The 14,958-nt window shown below is 35.0% G+C and overlaps 1 protein-coding gene across 1 annotated transcript in view; it reads right to left on the bottom strand.

The window, feature by feature from the left end:
- Window positions 1–866: 866 nt before the first annotated feature.
- ARHGEF38 (Rho guanine nucleotide exchange factor 38) overlaps window positions 867–14,958 on the bottom strand; it is a 153,015-nt gene continuing 138,923 nt past the window's right edge. Inside the window, exons 11-14 of the mRNA XM_005907719.2 lie at window positions 13,063–13,206; window positions 12,045–12,243; window positions 11,641–11,900; window positions 867–2,692 (exon numbers count right to left, since the gene is read on the bottom strand). Coding sequence (XP_005907781.2) covers window positions 2,507–2,692; window positions 11,641–11,900; window positions 12,045–12,243; window positions 13,063–13,206 — 789 coding nt within the window. The 3' untranslated portion in view covers window positions 867–2,506. The remainder of the gene's footprint in view (window positions 2,693–11,640; window positions 11,901–12,044; window positions 12,244–13,062; window positions 13,207–14,958) is intronic.

The following is a 14,958-nucleotide window of genomic DNA, read 5'->3' on the forward strand; positions in this document are numbered from 1 at the left end:
AAATTTCCCCTTCATTCTTAGTAAAAATACCTATTTCAGAGAATTGTCTACTATATAATAACATTTGATTTTAAAGACATAAAGAAAGAACAGAATTACATTAGCATTCCTTTCCTTATATGCAGGGATGTCACCAACAGGCCTGTCTTTTTAAACTTCTTGAACACTTACACACATATGGGATTTTATTTCCCTTAGACCCAACAAAATAATGCCTGACTAAAAAATTACAATTACTTGATTTTAAATAATATACTTTTAAAATATATATATTGTATAATTTTTTTTAAAAAGCCTAAATAGCATATGAAATGTAGGTCGTATTTTTAAAATAGCAACAGCATTGCTTTATAGTAATGCATATTTGCCACAATAGTGGGGAACTGCAGAAGGTGGCTTCACTGGAAGTCTTGCTCAGTTACTAACTGCAGCTGTGATTTCAGTGGTGTGGTTTCTTCTAAGGTCAGACAGGAAGCATCAATCTTAGGACTACACAGGTAGACAGAACTTCTCCTATACATCTACATCTAGTCACTTATTTCAGCCAGAAAACCAGATATGTGTTGTTTATATAATTCTTCATTTCAGGGAGGAGTATTTAGGTCACAGCTAATTTATATAAAAATTCCTCACTAGTTGTTGGTAGATTCATGATATGCCACAAGTTACAAGTTTGGATTTCCTTTTGCTTTATCCTAAGCAAACTGGAATTTACTTATGTTTCACTATTGAATACAAAGGACCCTTTAAAAGACAAAAAGTTGCTGTACATCCAATCTTTTGGTACCTGACTCAAAACAAAGTTTTATGCAGAAACAACTTATAAATAGAACCTGATAAACCTTGTTTAAGAATTTTAGAAACAATATCATAAAATATAAATTTTTCTGTCATGTAATGTCTTCTCATGAATTTCTATGGTTGTACATGCCCTGTGTATGTTAAAGGTCAACAGCTCTCTGAAAAACGGCATTCTTCATTTTTTTGTATTCCTCAGTAACAGATGTAATAATATGTAGTATTGAGATCAAATCTTTGAGAGTAATTTTAACTTTAAAATTTTAAAATTTAATATATTAACACATTTTATATGGACAATGAAAATCTACCTTAGTTTGGTTTTTAAAAGAAACCACTTAGTCAAATTTAATCTTTATTTCTATTCCAAAGAAACATCTTTCGTTCAATAAAATGTCTTGAGACAAAACATGCCTGAAATCTTAGAGGACAGTTCTGAGCTATTCCTAAATGAAAGTTCAGTGTCCCGGGACATTGTGTTATAGCAAGTGCTATCCTCAATGCCTGCCTTGTCTAAGTACAAATCAGCAACTAAGAATATTTACATCTTGGCTCAGAACATGGAACACATATTCCTCATTCATCATCTACATGATTGAGTGATCCAAAAATATTTTCTCATTAAAGTATCGTTAGTGATCATGTTGGATAGTTTTTAAACAATTTCACTTTCAACAATGTTTAAGCAAAAAATAAAAATAATAAACTTAGGTACTTCCTATTCTCTAAGCTAATCATGGAAGTTCCAATAGCCCTTGATTTTGAAAAATTTCTCAATACTTAAATATGGACCTAAGAGGAAAATGGTCCTCATCAGCATTGATTATTTTTATCACTATGTTCTTTGCTGATAGTAAATATATACCATGTAATGTTTATGGGTATGGACCTCTATAACTAGATCTAGGTTTGAATTTCAGCCCTGCCACTTACTAGCAATGTAACTTGGGCTAAATAAATTATTTCATCTATTTAGGCCATAGTTTCCTCATAATGTTTTGAGTATCAAATAATTTACCACATATAAAGCATTTATAATAATGTCTGGCACTTGATATGCATTCAGTAAATGTTAGATATTACCATTATGTTAGTCAGGGTTCTTTTAAATTCAAAACTTCCATTAAAGAGAGAGTCACGTAATTAAGTAATCGATTTCTGTTCTTATGTCTTTTTAGTACACTCCCTGGTTCATGCATATATATGTATAATCTGTACCACATAGTACACATACATGTGTGTAAAACCATGTAATGTTATGGTATATATGTGTGTGTAGGTATATACATGCATGCGTGTTCAAAAGAGAAAAATATAAAAACAAAAACATTTAAGGCAAAATATATAATACAGAAAAATAAAATACAGTAAATTGAAAAACCTTTATCTTAGACCCAGCCTTTCATGATGATAAAGAATACATTTACCCTTTCGGAAGATCACTTTTAAGGAGTTGATAGTTGGAGCTTTTGGCTGTGTGTTTCGCCGTTCTGTGTGTTTGGTGTTTCCTTCAACATGCATTCCTAATTGTACATTTTGAAATAATCTTGTTTGGAAGCATAGTCTTCCTTAAAATCTGAAATGGTGTCAGCTCTTAAATTAATAGTTTGGAGGTTTCTTGATTTCTAGGCCAACATGTTGTAATGGCAGTTTTATGAGGTAGTCAATCAACAACTTGCCAGATAATGAAAGTCAAAGGCTTATTTTCTTAAGCATAAGTCATCTTCCCAAGGTAGTTAGCTGGAACATAGCCTTTCTGTCCTTGAACTTCAGCTAACCACCACTCTTTATTACCACTTAGGTCACAAAATCTAAGTATATGAACTCTTTGGTATTCCTGAAGGCTAAGTTCATGGTCACTCCGTGCTTGAAAGGCATGAACTGCATAGAAAATCTAGACAAAGAAGCAAATGATATTATTAGAAGCAGAACCTAAAAATTTAGACAAACATAATAAAGATTTCCAAGATTTAGAATTTCATAAAGTTACATTTCCCCAACTCCTTTGTTGGATTTATTTTGCCAAAGTATGGTCCAAGATGAAAACAGTGAAATTGCCATTCTTATTGTTCTGTTGGAAGGAGTCTAAATTATTCATTCTTGAAGGCAATTTGGAACTTTTTATTAAATCTTTTTAATGTTAGCTTTTTTTGATTCAGTAATAGCTCAAGAGTCTCTTCTACAGAAATGGAAACACTGGAAGAGATTATTGCATAATAATGTTAATGTAATACCCACTTATAAGGTGAAAAGTGGGAGGGAGGTGGAATAACATTAAAGGTTCAGTAAACAATAGTTAAATTCTAGATGCTTACACTAAGGAAATTTGTAGTCATAAAAATACTGTTTTCTGAGACAACACAGGAAAATGCTTATGATAAAATACTCAGTCAAAAAGAAACCAGATGTACAATATAAGTCTAATACTGTTAGGTGGTTTTCTTTGAATAGTACAATTATTATAGACGAACATAATAAAGATTTCTAAGATTTAGAAGTATTACTAAATTTTTCTTGTTTTTATTTTCTTATTTTATAAACTTTTATAATGACAGTGTATTAAATTTATAATTTTAAATTCTTTGAGTGACCATAATTTTTCTTTAACCTTAAAACTTCATAATTATTAGATGCAGAAGAAGCCTCTAAGTGTTTAGTCCCTCTTCCACCAAGACTGTTAATAAAAATGTTTAGTTATGTTATAAAATTAAGCAGTCAGCTAACAATATTTATTCATTCATTTATTTAATTAAAAATTACTATGTATTTATTAGTTGCCAGATATTATATTGTCAGAGCACTTATAACCCCACTAGGGAAAAAAATGCCAAAAAAAATGGGAGTACATGCAAAAACAACAAAGCAAAACAAAACAAAAAAAACCATGCAAATGCAGGTGATACATACACACATAAATACACACATATATATGTGTGTGTGTGTGTGTGTATATATAAGCTAGTTTGTGAGCTGGGTTTTGGAAGAAGTAACCTTTTATAGGTCACAAAGTTAATAAAGAGGGTAGATATTTCCTATTCAAAGGTACAGAGATGAATACACGGAAACAGTACCTGGAAAAGGCAGGCAGATTCACTTTCTCAAAACTGAGGGTCAGGATAAAAAGGAAACGAGAAATAAGATAAATCCATTGAGCAGGAGACTGGGTTGTGGAGCGGGGACTACAGTTAATCCTTGGGCAATACCCAACTGAGTGGATCCACTTACACACTTTTTTTCAGTAAGTATATTGTAAAAAAAATGGGGAGATTTGTGATTATTTGAAAAAACTCACAAATGAACCACATAGTTAAGAAATATTGAAAAGATAAAAAATAAGATGTCATGAATGTATAAAATACTAAATTACTAAAGCAGATGAGTGATATTTAACATAAAATTAATAATGTTATAATGTTTTCTTACTGTTTGATAACTTTGCTTTCAAAGAATTATATTACCATTCAGTATGCCTCTCATAACTGAAGAGACTGCATATCAGCCTATCATCATAGGTAAGTGATTTTTTTAAAAAGTGTAACATTTCCAGTTTGTATTAGTGGGCAAAAAATTTGTTTGGGTTTGTTTGGATTGTTCAAAAAAACCCAAAAAAACTTTCTGGCCCACCCAATACTATGACTATGACTGTAATACTGTATGCCAAAAAAATTTTATGATTTAGTCATTAGTGCATAGGTTAGGCTACTGTGAAGCAATCATACTGATTATACTAAGCTACCATAAAACAATCCGAGTGCTTCTTTGTTTTCGATGCATAAATTGTTATACCTGTAAATAAATATGATTTTCTTTTTTATATAATTTTTTCATTTCTGATGTCTAGCATTAGTAATGCAAATAAAATTACATTTGCTTTATATCATATAATGTTGATGTATTAAGAAATGATTCATTTTGTAAATGACATAAACTTACATATTGGTAAATACAGTAAAGTATTTTAAATGTATTCTTTTCCTTATGATTTTCTTAATATTTTTTCTAGCTTTATTGTATGTATATATATAAAATACATAAACATAAATGTTAATCAAGTGTTTATATCATCATCAAGGCTTCTACTCAAAGTAGACTATTAGGAGTTAGGTTTGGGGGGAATCAAAATTTTTTGTGGATTTTCAGCTGCCCAGGGGTCAGCTCCCTCACCCCAGAGTTGTTCAAGGGTCAATGGTACAGATACAGCGTAAGCTGTTCTTTAGAACTTGAACTATTTAGCTTTTGATGGTATTCTGACACCACTGACATGTATCATTTCAACAGCTCTAGCATGAGCTAGAGGAGACAAACCACATTTTAATTTTTCTCCATTGACCATATCAATGATATATAGTAGGAATTCAAATATATGTTGGTTTGTTTTGAAAGTAAGGCTGAAAGGCTTGAATATCATATGAGAACACATGAGATTATCTTGAGTCATACAAGATACATACAAGACAGACTGGTGGGTATGTATCATTTTGCAAATTAAAGAAGTAAAGAGAAAACCAAAAAGGAGATGCCATAAATTCTTGAGCAGTGGAATGGTAACAATCAGTTCAGTTCAGTTCAGTCACTCAGTTGTGTCTGACTCTTTGTGACCCCATGGACTGCAGCACACCAGGCTTCACTGTCCATCACCAACTCCCGGAACCTACTCAAACTCAAGTCCATCGTGTCAGTGATGCCATCCAACCATCTCACCTTCTGTCATCCCCTTCTCCTCCCTCCTTCAATCTTTCCCAGCATCAGGGTCTTTTCCAGTGACATGGTTCTTCACAGCAGGTGGCCAAAGTATTGGAGTTTCACCTTCAGCATCAGTCCTTCCTATGAATATTTAGGACTGATTTCCTTTAGGATTGACTGGTTGGATCTCCTTGCAGTCCAAGGGACTCTCAAGAGTCTTCTCCAACACCACAGTTCAAAAGCATCAATTCTTCAGTGCTCAGCTTTCTTTATAGTTGAACTCTCACATCCATATCCATACATGACTACTAGAAAAACCATAGCTTTGACTAGACAGACTTTTGTTGGTAAAGTAATGTCTCTGCTTTTTAATATGCTGTCTAGGTTGGTCATAGCTTTTCTTCCAAGGAGCAAGCATCTTTTAATTTCATGGCTGCAATCACCATCTGCAGTAATTTTGGAGCCCAAAAAATCTCTCAATGTTTCATTGTTTCCCCATCTATTTGCCATGAAGTGATGGGACCGGATGCCATGATCTTACTTTTCTGAAAGTTGAGGTTGAAGCCAACTTTTTCACTTTCCTCTTTCACTTTCATCAAGAGACTCTTTAGTTCGTCACTTTCTGCCCTAAGGGTGGTGTCATCTGCATATCTGAGGTTATTGATATTTCTCCTGGCAATCTTGATTCAAGCTTATGCTTCATCCAGCCCAGCGTTTCTCATGATGTACTCTGCATATAAGTTAAATAAGCAGGGTGACAATATACAGTCTTGACGTACTCCTTTCCCTATTTGGAACCAGTCTCTTGTTCCATGTCCAGTTCTGTTGCTTCTTGACCTGCATACAGATTTCTCAGGAGGCAGGTAGGGTTGTCTGGCATTCCTATCTCAGATGAGAGATGGTAGCAATAATGACCACCTTTTATAGCTCTCACAACAGTTTACATGTCAAATGTGCTGTCTCCTTAACAACCCTGTGAGATGAAACTTGGAGAAGTAACATGCTCCTAATCATAGAGCTAGTTGGTACTACTTGGACTGTATCTTCCAACTCCAAATCGTGTGCTTCATTCATATCTCATAGTACTTTAGGAACCAAACTCTTCTTCTAGCAAGGATGTGCAGAGTGTATTCTTGTAGAAAGGGACTGGAATCTCTAATATACTGTTGCTGCTGTTTTTGTTGTTTAGAAAGTGAAGGCATTGAATATACCCATAAGAACAGAGTGGAAGATATGGTTTGCAAAAGCTTTCAGGAATATGATATATTATAATACAGCTTCTGAAATAATCTTTTAAGAGCCCACATTAGTAGTTGCTAGCCATCTTTTGCAATTTTTATACATATTATGGGGCTTCCTAGGTTGCGCTATTGGTTAAGAACCTGCCTGCCAATGCAGGTAGACATAAGAGACATGAGTTTGATCCCTGGGTCAGGAAGATCCCCTGGAGGAGGGCATGGTAACTCACTCCAGTATCTTTGCCTGGAGAATCCCATGGACAGAGGAGCCTGGCAGGCTGTAGTCCATAGAGTCACACAGAGTTGGACACGACTGAAGCAACTTAGCATGCATACATGCATACATAATATACATACTTTATCAGTGCAGCTATAGATTTTTTATCAAGTCAAATTACCTACTAATAATATGATTCCTAAATATTTATGGTGGTCTTTCAATTTGGGAGATATACTCTCAGGGAGAATAAAAAATCTACCTAGCAAAGCTTATATTTTAAACATTCAACATAAACACTCATAAAATTTTAAAGTTAAATTACAAAATTATACACTTTGAATACTTTAGATGATCATAGTCCATAGTTAGCTTAGGATGAGAATTTTTCAATTTTTAGATATGTTTGTGCCTCCATTTAACACAAGATAAATATTCAAAATGGAAGTAAATCTGCTTTTAAAGAGACAGTAGTTGATAACATTAGACTACAAGTTAGAAATTTTCAGTTATGAATTTAAGAGCTAAAGGTTTTCTCTCTTTTTAAAAAATGTTTTCATTGTTCTAAGCCATATCCTTCAACTTTCAATGTTACTATGTTTTGGTCCAGACACATTTATTACAGTTTTAGAAATTTAAGCCATAATCATCTGATCCTTTCCTTGGCATTCAGTAAAATATATTTTATTAATTACTTCTTTGCAATATATAAAGCTCTGGTTCATTTTATGTACAATATTCTGTGACTACAATCCAGTTCTCCACATTTCCTTTTTTAATAACACCCTGTATTATTGTATTATTGACCGATACCCAATGTATTACTTGCTGTTTACAACCACCAGCTCTTTCCTTGCGGTGCCACTGCCAATTCGCCATTTCCTAATTCTGTAACTGTGCATTTAATTATTCCTCACTTAGTGAGCCACTCTACCTATCTTCACTCATTTTACTGATTTCATCCCAGTTCTCTAATTGGCAGCAACTAAAATCATAACATATCTTAATCTTCCTTTCCAAAACTAAAAAATCTGCAAAATGAGCATTTACAATATTACATCATATTAGCTCAGGAAGCCAAGATAGTCATATTGCGTGAAAAATGCTCATTCTCTCTCACCCACAAAAGCAAGCCTTCATGTTCTTTAGTTAAAAAATATAAATTGTTATCATGCAAGTAATTTTTGTAAAAGAAAAGTTTCAAATAAAGGTAAGCACACAAAAATTTACCCAATTTCTGTGAATACCTTGTTCTTTTATCCTTTATTCCTTGTCCTCTTCTTTTCTTTCTACCTACCTAAAGTGGTATTAAGTATGTAATTATAGTACACATAATTTTTGCAACCTGCTTTTTCACTTCAAGATATATTTTAAAATCTTTTCATCTCAATAAATAGCTCTCTAAAGCATCATTTTAATGACTAGTTAGATACATTATGTTACAGCCTTCTAACTTTTGAAGCACTTTTTAAATGATTACATGCTAGACATATAGCATTATTATAAGCAGTTGAAAAACATTAAGAGGGGGGATCAGATAGTGAATCTAGAATTATTACAAAACAACCAACTTTTCAGAAGTCAAAAATTATGTTCTCAGTATTATTCACATGGAAAAAGAAAAGAGCACTGATTCTCAAGACATTACTTCCCTCTAGAGCTGGATTTTAGCCATTATTAAACTTGGTCTTCTTTGAGAAGTACCAAAGATTGTGCCAGCAAGAAAATGGAAGCCTTGGTCTTACTGGAACAAGGAACTAAATTCTGCCATCACCACGAGCTTGGAAGAGGATCTTGAATTTCAGAAAGAAGCACAGCCAAGCAAACGTCTAGACTGCAGCACTATGAGATTCCAAGCAAAGCACCCAGCTAAGCTGTGGTCTGGACTGCTGACCAAGAAAATGATAAGATAATAAATTTATGTTGTTTTAAGCTACTTAGTTTGTGATAATTTGTTATGCAGCATAGAAAACTAATATAGACCATGCCATTATTATTTAATGGAAGAAATCTGAAATTTGAGTTGGGTTATTTCAAGTCAAAGGAAGGGTGCAGGGGATCCTATGTGTTCACAGATCTGAGCTGCCTTTTCTAATTCAGTTGTACCAGTAATAATATTTGTATTTATATCCATGACACCATAGCCTATTTTGAATTGGTTTGAATCTCAGAGGAAAAGGAGAACAAACAGCACTTTGGGAAGATGTCATTAATATACTTTGTTTTGAGCAAAAGAAGATTCTTATTTTCCCCCTCAGTAATGGAAACTTCTAATGGACCTAATTCCCATGATGCATATTGATAGGATTACTCAAAGCAATTAATTACTCTGCAGTGGCAGTAGCTACTGGCACTAGATGCAGTGTTAAACTACAAAATCCATGCTGAGCCTAAGTGAGGCACTTCATCTAAAAGTTCCTATAAAGCCAAGTAAAAACTAGAACTCAACATCTAACCAGCTTTAGGGTGTCTTCACAAATTTCGTCCTCCAATGTCTGTCCTTCCAGGTTATTGAGGTAAGGCAAAGTCAGCCAGGACATTTAATCAAGTATATGGATTTCACTAAAAAAAGTTCATTAATCAGTTGGTATTGTAACATTATATAGTCTTATAAAAACTCTGAATAAGCTGAGAGTGAATAAGTGAAAAAAGGGTTTTGAAACTTCAAGACAGGAAAGTGGTAAAAACACACAGGAATGTAGAGATGAGTTTAGAATCAGCCATGGCTGGGAGAAAATACTTGCAAATTACATATCTGATAAAGAACTGTATCCAGAAAAATAAAGAATTCTTAAAACTGGATAATAAGAACAGAAGTGAACCCAATTTTTTAAATGGGCAAATACCCGAAAAGACATTTCATCAAAAAAAACAACCAGGAATGGTCAATAAGAACATGAAATATATTCAACAGCATTAGTCATTAGGGAAATGTAAATCAAAACTACAATGAGATACCACTTCACTTCCATTAAGACGGCTGTGAAAAAAAAAAAAAAAAGCAATAAGGCAAGAATGTGAAGCAACTGCAGTTCACAATCCTTACGGATTGTTGTTGGATACATAAAATGGTGCAATCACTTTGAAAAACAGCTTGACAGTTTTCTAAAAATTTAGTGGTACCAATAAGCAACTCCACTCAAGAAAAATGAAATTCACACAAAGACTTGCACAAAAATGTTCATAGCAGGATTATTCATAATAGAAGTTATCCCAGATGTCCATCATTTGGTGAATGGATAAACAAAATAAGCTATATTCGAAGAATAAAATACTATTAGGCAATAAAAAGCAACAAACTACATATCCATACTACTACATGGGTGAATCTCAAAAAACATTATGCTAAGTGAAAGCAGCTGTCTGTAAGACACCACATACTGTGTGGTTTCATTAATACAAAAAATACAAAGAAGGCAAATCTATGGAGGAAAAAAGTAGATTAAAGATTTCTTGGGGCTAAAAGTGGGAAACAGGAAGGGCTCCAAAATGAGTGCAAAGAATCTTTTAGGGTAAAGCAAATGTTCTAAAGTTGGATTCAGGTAACTGTTAGTATACTAAATGTCAGTGAATTGTATATTTAAATTGTATAAATTTTATGATATGTAAGTAAGTACTTAATAAAACCATTTTTAAAGTTTCAGACATGAATTGGACAGCATTCAGTGTATTGTTGAAAGAAATTGAATAGATAAAATATTTTTGAAGAGCAGTATGGCACTGTCTATCAAGACTTTATATCTCCTTTGATGCTCCAATATTTTTAGGAACTTGCCTTATAGATATACTCATTTAAGTGTATAAAAATAGATGAATAAGGATCTTGCCTGAAATATTGTTTGAAATTTTTAAAAAGCTCAAAATATTCTGAATGTCTATTATTATGGTAATAGTTACATAAACTGTGATATATCTGAATAATGAAGTGTTATGCAGAATTTGTTAAGGAAGAAGGTAGATATTTAAGTATGGTTGTGTCTAAGATATATTGTTAAGTGAAAAGAAATTATGTACAACATATATGTTCCCACTCATGTAAGTATAAACATACTCAGATAAATACAGTATTTGAAAAGATATACCTGCATGTTATCTCTGCAAAGTAGGACTGAGGAGAGAATAAAGATCTTTACTTTTAATTTACGTATATTTTTCTACTATTTTGACTTTTCACAAATAACATGTATTAACCTTATTTTTTTAAAGAAGTTAATATTAATTAATAAAGCCAGTAAAGAAAAAAGCAAGTTTAAAAAAAGGAACCAGTTAATTGGTCACCACTGGGGATTAACAAATATACCGAAACTTTCTGAGGTAGCAAAAGGAGCCCTATATAATAGTTAACTTACCATTTTGGGAAAGGATTATGCCAATAGACTTTGCACTGGTTAAATGGGGGAATGGTAGCTTTTCAAAGTTTCAGTATATAGTATACGTCATTATGTGGTGGTGTTATGCTAGAGATTAAAAACAACCAATTCATAGATAGCTCACTTACACATTATTTCTAATCCTCGCATCAACTTGGCCAAGTGGGGATTACTGTCTTCTTTTCCTCATTTGAGGAAACAGGCTCAGAGAATTAAATCCCTTGAAAAAGGTACACAAAACGGAAGCTGACACTTCCCGAGTCTCACGGTAAGAGAGAACATATTTCATGATTTGAACAGCCAAGCCTCTTCACATCAAGGTTCAAATTCTTACCTGTTCATCTGCCTCTTGAAGACTGTCAGCGTCGGTACCATTTGTTTCAGACTTCCCACATGTTCCACTAAGAGATGAGCTGCTACCACTTATGCTACCTTCTGGGGTGCCTGCGACACTGTCCCTGGCTGGCCGTGAAGACACAAAGAGGCTGATGTTATCAAAATCGTCATCGCAGAACCTGTTCTCAGCATCCACCTTCTGCACTCTTGCTGGATTGTAGGGTTTTAGGAAGGAGGAATACACATATCCTTTTATAACTGGGTAGGAAATAAAAAGAAGAAACAAGGTTATTTATATACTCTTTCCAAACAGTTGCACTTGGAGAAGCACACAGAGGCCCCTGGGAAGATTTCAAGCAGTAGAGAGGTGGAAGTTCTTTGCATCTTATGCAAAAAACTCACTTCCTGTGTCAACAAGCCACCTGCTGGTACTCCCCAGTGGATCTTTTTGTTCGATCACAGCCACCAACTCCCCTTCCAGAAGATTGATGTCATATTCTTGTGTGGCATTGCACTTGCGCTTAGCTTGGTAGAGTGCCTCTGTGCTGTATGTGGATAGAAGTTTGGAGCGGTGAGTGTCCGTCTGGCGTGGCACTTCTGGCTGGAAAGTTAGGAGAGATGTTTATTTAGACAGATGTATAATAAAATCCTCACAAATAAATACTGGTAAGTATTTCTTCTCTGGAGGTTTTTTTAAATGTGGAACCCAAACATTAATTTGGGATTATTTCAATGTTGAGGCATAGATCAGGTATTATTGTGAAAGTATTTAGCTGACTTACGCAGTGAAAAATTTTCTAGTTAGCACATGAGGGCAGTGTTGTCGAGAAGAAAGAAAATTCGGCTGAGAATAAAAAGGCAGAGGTTCTAATCCTTCTTGGTTGTTGAACATTTTTAAATTTTTTGCGATGTTGTAGGCACTTATGTATTAAGCACTTGATAAACAATATTTAATTAATTACATTGTATATGTGCATGTATTTTTCTGGGAAATAGTAAATTAGGCAGGAGTCAAGAGGCTTGGCCCCTATCCCAGCTCTACTACTAAGTGACATTGAAAAAGCCACTTCATCTCTGCAGAATAAGATTCCTTATCTAGAAAAATGTAAGGTTTAAACTGTAATGATTTTGCTCTGTAAAATTCTGTTCATTCACCTACCAGATATTTATACAGTGCCTACCTGCGTCAAGTACACTTAGGCACTTGTTCTGTATACATCTTGTACAAAACAGATAAAAACCTATGACCTTATGGAGATCATAGTGCAGAAGGTAGAAATAAATGAGAAATTCTATGTGTAATAAGTAGGTAATTATAAGATACTAGAATGAAATAAGTGATATGAAAAATAACATACTATGATTTGAACAAGGAAAGCAAGTGATAGTCATCATTGTTACTGAATGCTACCAAACTCACCAGAGTTTGCACAGGCTTCTTCTTTTCAAAACTAAGTTTCCTCTCAATAAAGGTAGCACTGTTATCCTTTACAAAATTCAGGTTTTGAACCTCTTCTAGTACTCGATTCTGAATTTCAGAGATGCTTGAAGCCAACTGTGGTACCTAAAGGTAGAAATGATACAACATTTCTCTTGGGACACTTTAGGGAGACTCTAGTCACTATAGAAGAAGTCCAGTTGCACTGGCGTCACCATATTAAAAGACCATCTTGAAAGATCCAGTGGGAGTGGGGTGGAAGGAGTGGGGTATCTGCAACCCCAGCTATTCCAATCTCCAACTGCTTGAGTCTTCTATCATCATCCAACCACCAACCTTAGACAATGGCCTGAGAAAATCTTTGTGACACTTCAGCCCCGGTTATTATCTGACTGAGACACTGAGAGTGATTACCTGACCCCAGTGAACCCCAGAACCATGAGAGACCATAATAATAAGTGACCATTGGTTGTTTCACACCACCATGTTTGGTGTAAACTGTTATGCAGATATAGACAACTGGAACTGTTCTGAAGCATTTGGATCCCAAGATTCCTTCTCCATCTCAGTGAATCTTGGTGACTTTCAATACTTGAGCAGAAGATGGAAGTTTTCTTCTCTGCAAATGGTAAAATGGAGAGTCTCTAGACTGGGACACTAGGCACAAATGACAGTGGGGACCCAAGTTAGAAAGAGGGTGATTAAGTGAGTGGATATAGACTGGATCCAGAGACCCTGCCAACCGGGCTTCACAGTCAACCATTTCCCTTTGGACAGAAAACTTGAAAGGACATCTCTGAAGATTCTGAACAACACAAGAGGAAAGACCTGTTGATGGCTATCACCAGGAGTTCCCGAATGAAATTGCAATCAGATCGCTCCACACACTAGTGGACACTCAGAAATCTCTCCTAAAGATATTAATACATTTGCTCACATATAAAATCACTCTTGCACTATTTGTAATAGAAAAAGATTGGAAATAACTCAAATATCTATCAATCAGTTCAGTTCAGTTCAGTCGCTCAGTCGTGTCCAACTCTTTGCGACCCCATGAACTGCAGCATGCCAGGCCTCCCTGTCCATCACCAACTCCCGGAGGTCACCCAAACCCACGTCCATCAAGTCGGTGATGCCATCCAGCCATCTCATCCTCTGTCGTCCCCTTTTCCTCCTGCCCCCAATCCCTCTCAGCATCAGAGTCTTTTCCAATGAGTCAACTCTTCGCATGAGGTGGCCAAAATACTGGAGTTTCAGCTTTAGCATCATTCCTCCCAAAGAACACCCAGGATCTCCTTTAGAATGGACTGGTTGGATCTCCTTGCAGTCCAAGGGACTCTCAAGAGTCTTCTCCAACACCACAGTTCAAAAGCATCAATTCTTCAGTGCTCAGCTTTCTTCACAGTCCAACTCTCACATCCATACATGACCACTGGAAAAACCATAGCCTTGACTAGATGGACCTTTGTTGGCAAAGTAATGTCTCTGCTTTTGAATATGCTATCTAGGTTGCTCATAATTTTCCTTCCAAGGAATAAGCGTCTTTTAATTTCATGGCTGAAGTCACCATCTGCAGTGATTTTGGAGCCCCAAAAAAGAAAGTCTGACACTGTTTCCACTGTTTCCCCATCTATTTCCCATGAAGTGATGGGACCAGATGCCATGATCTTAGTTTTCTGAATGTTGAGCTTTAAGCCAACTTTTTCACTCTCCCCTTTCACTTTCATCAAGAGGCTTTTTAGTTCCTCTTCACTTTCTGCCATAAGAGTGGTGTCATCTGCATGTCTGAGGTTATTGATATTTCTCCCAGCAATCATGATTCCAGCTTATTCCACCCCAGCATTTTCATGATGTACTCTGCATATAAGTTAAATAAGC

This window comes from Bos mutus, chromosome 6 (assembly GCF_027580195.1).
Source record: "Bos mutus isolate GX-2022 chromosome 6, NWIPB_WYAK_1.1, whole genome shotgun sequence".
Classification (NCBI taxonomy): Eukaryota; Metazoa; Chordata; class Mammalia; order Artiodactyla; family Bovidae; genus Bos; species Bos mutus.